This window comes from Lethenteron reissneri, chromosome 1, assembly GCF_015708825.2.
Source record: "Lethenteron reissneri isolate LAM-NWPU_2019-01 chromosome 1, ASM1570882v1, whole genome shotgun sequence".
NCBI classification, from domain to species: Eukaryota; Metazoa; Chordata; class Hyperoartia; order Petromyzontiformes; family Petromyzontidae; genus Lethenteron; species Lethenteron reissneri.
The window spans coordinates 5,216,765-5,228,044 of NC_083779.1; the positions used below are offsets into that span (position 1 = coordinate 5,216,765).

The 11,280-nt window shown below is 43.4% G+C and overlaps 1 protein-coding gene and 1 long non-coding RNA gene across 2 annotated transcripts in view; both read left to right on the forward strand.

The window, feature by feature from the left end:
* The window catches only part of LOC133361321 (uncharacterized), a 329,555-nt gene that overhangs the window by 245,983 nt on the left and 72,292 nt on the right, over window positions 1-11,280 (forward strand). The window lies entirely within an intron of this gene.
* Window positions 41-7,913, forward strand: PMF1 (polyamine modulated factor 1). Its single transcript, XM_061574564.1, has 5 exons — window positions 41-410; window positions 2,577-2,682; window positions 3,558-3,652; window positions 5,595-5,790; window positions 7,492-7,913. Exons 1-5 carry the CDS (start codon window positions 268-270, stop codon window positions 7,555-7,557), a joined length of 606 nt encoding a protein of 201 aa, XP_061430548.1. The 5' UTR covers window positions 41-267; the 3' UTR covers window positions 7,558-7,913.

Here is an 11,280-nt window from a genome sequence, read left to right on the forward strand (position 1 = left end):
GGGGGGTGTGAGGGGGGGAGGCGGTGGTTGTGGAGGGGGGAAAAGGCGGGAAACGTTCAAACCAACTTCGTATGGAGGGGTAGTCCTCGAGGAATATTATTCGTTACAAATAAACCCGACGTGTAATTTTTTGTTTTCACCATCGGCGTCGTATTTTAAATTAGGTGTTGCTACCGTAACAATCCTGTCAATTCCGTGTACGCGTTAAGTTGCGCATTAATTTTTGAGGGTGCCGAGGGTTGCGGCCTAAGCGAGACCGACCCTCGGATGGATTCTCCGCCTGCAGAGGGAGCTCAGGGCCCGCAGAGGATGGAGGCTGAGGCGGCTGTCGGGACCGAGGAGCGAGAACGAATGTCCGAGTTGTGGATTGCCATAGAGAAGCTTCTGGAGCGTCTTCCCGCAGCCCTCAAGTGAGGAGACTATCGACAGCCAAGGAAAACTAATCATTTTAATCTTGGCTGTCGCGCCTGATGATGCTGGTTGTAATTACCGACGAAACGTCGTACACCAGATTGTAAATGTTGTGGGTTTACTCTCCAACACACCGGTTTAGTGCTGTACTCGTGACGAATTGCCGTGTTTTGTTTAGGTGACAAACCTTACTAATTGGCTATGTAGGGTGGTCGCGGGTTTAACGACACATTCATATTTACGCGATATAAGCCACACAACTTTAATTATGAATATTATTAACAAGATCCATGCGTACGCATGCAATGTTGTGACGATATTCCCCCCATATGCGTTCGTCAGTATCATCATCACAATCCATGGGGCAGATATCCCAAATGTTAATGTAGTGGCCACATATTTCTGGCACCAATCTGTTATGATGTCGTCAAGCCATTCTCTGTTAGGTCTTCCTCTCTTTCCCGTTCTTTCCATTTTTCCGAACGTCATCCTTTTAATGTCACCTGTTGTCCATCCTACCCACGTTTCCTTCTCATCACTCGCTGCCTGCATCATCCGCTGTTCTGTCCGCTAACTTTTTTTAAAAATCACTTCTACGCTTGGTCACGCTTTGGGTCCAGCTTAGATGCAGTGGTAATCCTTCTAACAGCGATACATTTCAAATGCTAATTTCTGTCACGATATGCGTTTGTATTTGGACGTATTTAACTGTTGGCAATTATGTTCCTGCATGTGTAAATATGTTGAAGAGCGCAATGTTAATGCCGAGGTCTGCTAGCCATGATTTAAAGATTTGAGAATTTTTGTAGTTTTTGCTGCTATTCCTAAGTTGAAGGCGCGTAGGCGACAGTGGTATTGCCTGGTAGGGTGGGGGTAGTTTAGTTGTATTTGTGTGTTTGGGTCAGGGGCGGTTTCTTTATTAGGGCGATTGGGCGACGCACCACCGATGCCATTGAACCACAGAGTCACGCTAGCCGTCACTGTGCCTCTGGATATAGTCCAATCAGCATCATGTCACGTTCTGTGGAGTACCGCCTCTTTTTGGGCGATTTCACTCTGGCTGAGAATCGCCCCGAGTGGCCCCATAGACTTACATTCAAAGATGTTTTTTTTTCGACCGGGGGGCGCTGCAATGCATTCTCTATGGCTTCCGGGAGGGCTCGCAATAACGTGCTTACGTCATCATACGTAAGCACGTTTCATCCAACAATATAATTTGTGGCCACCTAGTGGAATCTTTAATAAAATAAACTTGAGTGGTTTGTTTTAATAGTGAGTATAGAAACAAACAAGATGTATTGTAAGAGTCACTTTATTTTTCATTAATATTAAAGAAGTGAAGTTGCCTTTACATGCTTAAGCTGTTAATTTATCCATTGCATGGGTGGACCTTATCCTTATCAATCATCCAGACATTTGCCCCCCCTGAGAGATTTTGCAGGAGCCGCCACTGGTTTGGGTGATATGCTTACCTTTCTTGTACTTTACAGCACTATCATGTTTTTGTATTGTTTTTTTTTGTCACGTTCTGACCCCGTACATCTGTGGAAAAAAGAGCTTCATAGCCATCGGATTTCTTCCAGTATAAATAAATATTCTGATTATTAGATTTTTCGTAGTTCTGAGTCATCGGAGTTATCTCCTAGAGTGAGCGAACATTGTGCGCATTACACGTTCAAACTATAAAAAAATTTACCCGTAAAAACAAAGTTTTTCACTTTAAATCCTTTAATGCGTGGCGGCTAGAGTCCTCTCGTCCTCTGGCTTGAGATGGCTGCCACCTATGGGTCAGATGATTGCCTGCCACCATTAAGCAATTGGTAATTAAATATAATTTATTTTTTCCTAAAAAGTGTAAAATTTTGGAAAAAAAAATTCACGAAAATAAATTGTCACGCACAACGAGTCTGTGTGCAAAATGTCAGCTCGATTGGATCGCGGGAAGTGGGTTAAAAAACGACCGAAAGATTAGCACGGTCGTAAGCGCGCAAGCAAGCAAGCAAGTGAACTTAATATAAAGGATTTAAAAATATAGTTTTTTCCCCCAACCCCCAAACCGATGCGCGTATTGCGAGAGAATAAGAATCAACGTAAATGATTTGAACGGATGCATCGGTTACGTATAGTGCGTTGAACACAGGCACGTGTGTCTGTCTCTGCTGCAGGCTGAAGCGCTTTGTGAAGGCTTACCCCATGGTGCACGCACACAAGCCTGAGCTGCTCAAGAAAATCCACGAAAATTCCAAGGAGCATCTTCGCAACGCCATCAAGGTGTGCCAGCGGGTGTCTTGTCAACTTGAAGAAGAAAAAAAAACACGTACACAGAAAGGAGATCTCGTAAAACCCTCAACTTCAGCAATAATTTTTTTTCTTATTTTCATCGGGTCAGCTTAAACAAAAAAAATCAACAGTCAACTTGTAAAACTTACCTTTTAACGAGGTGACCAGTGCAGCTATGAATTTGTTAATCTATTTGTGCTGAGCTTTGAGTGCTACCCCCTCCACCTCCCACACTAAGTCAAATTGTCATCAATGGCACTGGTCAAACATCCCAATGCAGGACAAATGCCTGATCAAAATATGAATGAATAAAATGAATACAAATAACCATAATAGAGGTTTTTTTTGGGTTAGATCGCGTAAATATAAATGCGTCGTTCAACCCGCCACCACCCGACACAGCCAAATAGTAAGGTTTGTCACGTAAACAAAACATGCCAATTCTATACTAGTACAGCACTAACCGGTTGTGTGTTGGAGAGTAAACCCACTACAACATTTACAATTCGAAGACCGTGTCGTTTCGTCGGTAATTACAATCAGCATCATCAGGCGACAGGACATAACGACACATTTATATTTACGCGATCTAAACCAAAACATCTCTGTTATGGATAAAGTGCAATTCAAGCATCTGATGTGTTCAACTCGCATTCCAGGCATTCACCACACTTGATACAGCTATCGTGCCGTGACGGTTCCACCTGAAGACGGAAGCTTGTGTTGCCTCCGAAACGTCGTGATTTTTATTTAACTTTTATTAATTTAAATTTTTTACCTACGGGACTTTACCGAAAAAACCTAAGAATATGAATATTCACCACAGTTTACGTGCGTGTCTCTGTGTGTGTCTCTGTGCCTGACAGGAGGAAATGGATCTGATTGTGAAAGAGGAAGGGCTGGAGAAACTGCTGGGAAGTCTGGACGAGATGGCCAAGGGTGCTCCTGTCGAGCCGGCATGGTGAGCAGCAGCTCGTGGGTCTAAGACTCTAAGCTGTGGGCGTTGCCCTCATTGATCTGGGGTGGCCCAGTTTTTGTGGGTCTCCGTCTTGACTAGTTTTTTTTTACTTTACCATCCTGAAATCAGGCAGTTCGAATATCCCTTCTTCACATTACTCATTGGCACACTCATAACTAACCACAGGCATGCGAAGTAAAAAAAAAAACCCCCACAATGTCGATTTGAAGCTTTCGTGACTGCAGGGATTCATCTTCTTGGTTCTTTCGGTAAAGTCACGTAGAAGGGAAATAATAAAATAATAAAAATTTTTACATTAAATATTATTGTTTTTTATTATATTATATTATTATGTTGTATTTTTATTATTTTATTATTACCCTTCTACGTGACTTTACCAAAAGAACCAAGAAGATAAACCCCACAATATAATAGGGTTTTTCCCCTTTTTTCTGGCAACAAAATTGCAACCTTTTTACAAGGATTCATGTTTGCATTAACCACAATACTTGCAGTCAAAATGCAAACAAAAACAAACTATGATAATATATGCATTGTCCTTGAAACTGGTGTTGGCCAAATATCTCCATGTCACAGAACAACATAGTCCCCTACTGCGAAAACTTGGCTGGAAGCCTCCTGAAAAAAAGTAATGAGACTCGGTGAGGCTTTCCTTGCTAAACAAGCATTATAACAATATAGTAGTAATAATTTGGTATCCAGTATGGAACAATTCAGAAACAGAAGCCTTCCCAGTTTATAGACATGGTGTGAATGATAGTTACAATTGCAGCAGTATTGTTAGATGAAATGAAAATTGCAACTACTTTGTGATTATAATTCATTACTTGGCCTTCATCGAGCAGACCGTGGCTCACGATGAATGTGGTGACATGAAAAACTGTGACAGCCACAAACATCCATCGCTTGCGTCAAGCAGCGTGCAGTTATACGAGTTTTCACCAGTGCCCCGTCTTTTCGACACAGTGCAGTGGTTTCTATATTACTGGTGTTTTCCAACGAAGGTTTGAAGAGTTCAAGTAATAGCTCTGTCCGTCCATCCCTCCATTTGACCATGCGTCTGTAACAGGACAGCACTATACCTCCCGTAAAAAATATCCAATATGAACTATACTTCATTAGTATAAAGTTGTGTTGCATTGAGAAGCTTATTTTAAAAACCAGGCGTTGATTTAAGGGTTTCCCAAAATTTGCAGACAAAAACCAGCACTGAAAGAAATCACCTCCGTGTCAACTTTGAAGCAGTAGAGGGACTGATTACCCCCCCTCCCTATTACGTTATTATCTATGTTGAACTTCTTTCACACCTTGTGTAGCCAACCACACTAATCGTAGTCGTACGCGACGTCATGTCGCGACAGTGCTCGTTCAATACCTTGGAGGACAAATCCCCCGATGGGAAAGCGTTTACGCGATCCATGTGTAGTGGGTTCGAATTAGGTGCACACACTCACAGCTTGGAGGCAACACTATTTATTAAACGGTAAGTAATATAACACTGTACATGAGGTGGTGACCACCTTCCTCAACTCACTAACACTCTGGAACACGACACAGAGTGGACCAGGCAGGCAACGGGCTGCCTGGCCCAGGATGACGACCCGGGACTTGAGGACCGATGATGTCGTCTTCACTTCGGAGTTCAACAGCCCCGCTCTCCGTTCACACCCCGCTTATATCCGCTCTGGCATGGCCGGCTCCGCCCAGGCCACGCCTCCCTTCCCAGGCCACGCCTCCCTTCCCCCACCTCACGGGAAGGCCTGGGTCCCTCCACCACGTGACCCCCAGGCACCCCCTTGGGGCCCCCAGCCCTCGTACGGGCCGACACAGTAGTGACGTCCTATGTCACTACACATGCACACGCAGGCGTTTTCCTTTTTTTACCCCCCCCCACCCAAACGTCTTCTCTCCCTGTGCACGCGAGGCGGCCGTCGGGCGATCCAGCGAGCGACGTGCGCGCCCACCTCCACAAGTACAAGCGGCAGGAGCCCGAGTTCGTGCGCCGCTCCCTGCAGCGCTGCCAAAGGGACACGGCGGCACTGGCGCAGAGGGTCTTGGACGGACGGCAGCAGATCCAGGCGCTGCAGGCCAAGATCACTGCCAAGAAGGCGCAGTGGGAGGTCAGAGTTTTGGCTCGGTTTTATAAACAGTGAAACCTTGGATTGCGAGTAACTTGGTCTGCAAGTGTTTTGCAAGACGAGCAATTTTTTAAAATAAATATGAATTTGATAAACGAGCGAGGTCTTGCAATACAAGTAGCACGTGCATACGCTTTGTCTGCCGAGCGTCACGTGATTACAACTGATATGCAAGTGCTTTGATATACGAGTGCTTTGGATTACAAGCACGTTTCGGGAACGAATTATGCTCGCAATCCAAGGTTTTACTGTATATAGAACAGAGATGGTTGGAACCTCATTTGCCAGAAGAAAAAATATAATTGGTTTTTTACCCTTTTATCTGGCAATAAAACTTACACCTTTTTTTACAAGGAGTCATGTTTGCATAGACCACAATACCTGCAGTCATAATGCAAATGCTTACCCCGAGCTCTCATACTCTGATGGTGCATTGTCTTTGAGTTGTGCGCCTTTTTTGGCGTCATCTGGTCCAACACCATGTGAGACTAGGCTCTAAGGAAAGCTGTCTCGGGTGTGGACCAATCAACTTCAAGGACAGTGCATACATTGTCAGTTATGTTTTTTGTTTGCATTACGACTGCAGGTATTGTGGTCTATGCAAACATGACTCCTTGTAAAAAAGGTGTCAGTTTTGTTGCCAGATAAAAGGGTAAAAAAACAATTATCAAGCGATGGTTGCTTTTTTATAACACCTGCGAGCATCGTTGAGATTATTTGGATTATTTTGGTGCTATAAATGTCCAAATGATGGGCCACTTTGTGTCAGCCAGGTTGCTTCTGAAAAATAAGTGAGTATCTTAGTGGGCTTTGCCTGGTAGGATGGGGATGGTTTAGTTCAGGGGTCGGCAACCAAAATAACAAGAAGAGCCATTTCTTTCCAATTCGGTACAAAATTCAGTATTTCAAGAGCCGCAATGCATCTGAGTACATACGTACATATCGTTAAGAAACAGCCCGTAAAGAGCCGCATGCGGCTCCGGAGCCGTAGGTTGCCGACCCCTGGTTTAGTTGTATTTATTTGGGTGATTTGTTTACCTTTATTGTACTTTGCACCACCATCATGTTTTTTATATTGTTTGCGGTTGTAATGTTTTTTCCCAAACCTACTGGACATCTGTGGAAAAGAACTTAATAGCTCATCGGATTTCTCAAGTATAAATAAATATTCTGGTTCTGATCATTTGGGGTGCCGATTCAATTTGAATAATCGGTTATTTTATAACGTCACGTTTTTCTGGTGTTGTTTGTATTTTTACTGTTTGTAATTTGTTCGTACTGATTTTTTTTCTTTTTCCGTTCGCCTCAAAGAACATTATTGTCACATTTTGCGAAAGGGTGGAACCTCGATGCAGTGATTCCAAGCCACGGCTGGCATCAATGGGAGAGTGCTATTTTTAATCGGTCTTGAGCCCCTTCTCCAGTCCGTAGTCGCCAAAGTGGTGAAGTATGGTCAAACTCCCATGGGCCACACGGTGCGGGGAGGGTACTTGTATGTATGTTGAACTTCTTTCGCGCCGTATATAGCCAACCGTGCTAATTGGAGGCGTGGGGGAAGGACAAGAAACGAAACACTGATTTGGCACAATTCTTCATGCTGGATGATGAGGTCTGCGGTTGCTTTTATGCTTCCAAGGTCACACGTTGGTGCTTTCTTATTCACTCTCCACGTTTTTCTTTCAGGAGTGTTACAAGATCTGCCAAGAAGTGCCCCGTCTCCAAGACGCAATATCGGACGGCAAGATTTGAGCTCTGCGTCACCGTATTTGAAAGACATCCGTTCAAACAGACCCTTTCCTCCACTTGCCACTGTCCGCGTGGCCTTTTTAATTACTTAAATTGAGATTAATTTACACACACTTGCCAAACATACCCTGTATATATATAATAATCACATTTTTATAATTACAATGTTGGCCGGGTGGTTCAGAGGTCAGTGCCGCACCAGCAAAGGGTTCCTAAAACAGCATACAACATAACGCTCGTCACTAAATAAGAGAGACATTAAATTTCGATTTAAAGCTTTCGTGACTGCAGGGATTCATCTTCTTGGTTCTTTCGGTAAAGTCACGTAGAAGGGAAATAATAAAATAATACAAATTTAACATAATAAAAATTAAACATTTAATACAATTCTCACGACGTTTCGGCCACAACGCAAGCAGCCGTCCTCAGGTGAAGAACAGGGCTGTCGGAAAGACAGCGTCTCATTCATTCATTCAGACCCTGTCTTTCCGACAGACCTGTTCTTCACCTGAGGACGGCTGCTTGCGTTGTGGCCGAAACGTCGTGAGAATTGTATTAAATGTTTAATTTTTATTATTTCATTATTTCCCTTCTACGTGACTTTACCGAAAGAACCAAGAAGAAGAGAGACATTGCGGAGTGTATTTGCCAAGTCACACCTTCTTCTTAACTCTGCGCTGTAGTTATTTTAACGTAAATAAAACTCTTATTTCAGTTTTGAAAGTATTGATTTGTTCCACGGATCGTCCCGTTCAGTCAGTCGCCCGACTGTTTTATGAGTGAGATCCGTAATGCGTGAGCACAGCAGCAATATGAACAATAGGCAGTAGTTCAACAGCCCATGTACCTGTGTGGGTGAGTTTTCATGTTTGTGCGGGTCATTTAAGCCAATGATTTTCGTATTTTACCTTGCCGATCTCGTCAAGGAGTATACACCATCACGCAAACTCTGGTCATCCTCGCAGCAGCTTTTGGCTAACCATCGAAGAAAGACGGTCACCGCATGGCGCACATTTGGAACGTTCTTCCGATTGTAGGAAGCCACTGGAGCTATCCACTGTTAAATCTAAATTGAAAACGAATTTCTTTAGAACTGCTTTTTGTTTTTAATTGTCCTTCCCGCACACCTCCGATTAGCACGGTTGGCTACGTACAGTGCGAAAGAAATTCTTCATACATGCAAATTTTATTCTCAAAACCAACGCGTCTGGTTACGCCAACCCCCGATTTGTGCACGGAGAGTCGCACCTCTGTGACCCACTTCCAAGATGACAGCTACGTATTGTTGACCATTTGAAAAACATCCCCACAGTTCCCCAAGGCAGGTTGGTAATATTATACAGCACAAGGTTTAACTTGTGAAACAAGTATTAACAAACACACCTGTGACAAGTGCAGGGAGAGAGAAATAAGTATAACCCGTAAAAACAGTTTTTCACTATACAGTAAATCCTTTATATGCGTGGCGGCTAGAGTCCTCTCGTCCTCTGGCTTGAGATGGCTGCCACCTATGGGTCAGATGATTGCATTGCACCATTAAGCAATTGGTAATTAAATATATTTTTGTCCTAAAAAGTGTAAAATTTTGGAAAAAAATTTCACGAACATTAATTGTCACGCACAACGAGTCTGTGTGGAAAATGTCAGCTCGATTGGATCACGGGAAGTGGGTTAAAAAACGACCGAAAGATTTGCACGGTCCTAAGCAAGCAAGCGAACTTAATATAAAGGATTTTAAAATGTTGGATTCAACTTCACCTATCGTGGGTGAGGTTTCGTCACTGGTTAATTTGGTCCGTCATTTCAGCAAAATTTTTCTCCGAGGACGATAAATCTTTTGCAAAGGCGGCGCACAGTTTAACATCGCGAGGAACACCTCTATGGCAGGTCATGGTGAGGTGCTGCGCCTGGCATGCAGGAGATCGTGAGTTTGGGCTCGACCCTGAAGGCTGTATAGTTGAAGTTTGCATGTTCTCACCGTGGTGGCGTGGATTTTACTTTTGGTCCTCCGGTTTTTCCGTTCACATTTAGAAACATGCGCTTAATAGTATTTGGCTGTTAGAAATTTCCACGTGATTAGCTACTTCATTGAGCTATCGTTTGTGATAGACAGGTTGCTTCTGAAAAAGTTATATAGCTCAGTGGGCCTTACCTGGTAAAGAAAATAAGAGGTGGTGACAGCATTGTGGATAAGAGATATTGGAAGGGACGTCCGAATTAGTACGGGGATAATCTTAATTTGGAGCTTTCGTGACTGCAGGAATTACTCTTTGGTTCTTTCGGTAAAGTCACGTATAAAGATAAAATAATACATTAAATAATAGCATACGACGTTTCGATTGCAACACAAGCAATCATCAGGTATAAATGAAATAGCAAGCAAAATGTATACCTGATGATTGCTTGTGTTGCAATCGAAACGTCGTATGCTATTATTTAATTTATTATTTTATCTTTATGCGTGACTTTACCGAAAGAACCAAAGAGTAGTACGGGGATGTTCTTCCAGATGTTGTTCTCTGTCGCAGGGCGATTCACCCATAGCGGACTAGTTCATGATTTAAATTTGTTCTCATGATTTGACGCCCATAGCACAATTGTAATGTAATTGAGAGGACATTTTTATTTAAAAGGTTCCAGCATTGATTTGAATTGCAAGTCAAGTAATGCAGCTAATGTGAGTTTAGCTCACGGTGATGGGACAGCAGACACTTGCACACAAAAACACAGACCACCAGAGGGCAAAGGAAGTAAAATGTCTTATCCGCAATACACTTTATTCAAACACACTACATAAAGCTGTGTGTATGGCCAACACTCGGGCTGCTACCCATTTTAGAAAGTTACCACTTGTAAAAGCCTGCTGCTTCAGACATTTGGTTACTTTTTAGATTAAACTCCTCAAGTCGTTTACGTTTTTATTACTCGTTGGATGCTTTTCTTTTCGTCATTTTCTTTTCAAAACAAAAGCAGTTGGGCCGCGCGCACGAATGCCGAAATCTTCCACCGTGCGATAGCAAGCGACGAGCTGAACTCAAAAACGGCCACCGTCAAACGCCGGTCTTTTGTGGGGGGCGCACGCTGGGGAACAAGATTTGCCCGTTGCTGCCAATACCAAGTAAGGTGAACGGAGCAAAACCGAAACCGCAAACGCGACATGTGCAGGGAACGCAGACTTGGGCAACGCGCGTGAGAAACGGCAATCGATGGTGCGGAATGGGGAAAAAAAGAGCAAACGGTGGCGGATTTACATTCTAATTCTGCAAACGACTTTTTTTTTTTTACAACGAATGTAGATTTGCCATTTGTGAAGGGACTTCACAGAAGTAAAATGTTAGGGACAACAGGCTCGGTCAATCCCGTGTAAATGGCATTACGATAACTCTCGATACAACCAACGGGTGACCGAATAAGAGGAACTGGTATTTTGTCAAAAGTCGCCCAAGCTCAACCAACCCATCACAATACGAGGGCATCCCTCCCCCCAATAGTGGATTTAACGATACGTTTTAAAAAATAAAGACATACAAAAATGGTCAATGTCCAACGTGCAGGCCTGGCTCAACTCCGCACACGGCCACCAAAGGTTTCTGCACCCTATCGGATCGAGCCTTCGAATTTGTTCAGGCGTCTGTCCCAAAAAGCTGATTTTTTTTTATTTATAAATACTTAAAAAAAAAACAACCTCCATTGGTGCGAGAAACCTCTAGTTCAAATGTACATCGC

Bases quoted from the DNA above. Each gene is read 5' to 3' on its own strand.
- PMF1 (XM_061574564.1), top strand. From the start codon at position 268: ATGGATTCTCCGCCTGCAGAGGGAGCTCAGGGCCCGCAGAGGATGGAG. The intron at 2,683-3,557 runs GTGTGCCAGCGG...TGTGCCTGACAG, and splicing joins ATCTTCGCAACGCCATCAAG to GAGGAAATGGATCTGATTGT. The intron at 3,653-5,594 runs GTGAGCAGCAGC...TGTGCACGCGAG, and splicing joins GCTCCTGTCGAGCCGGCATG to GCGGCCGTCGGGCGATCCAG.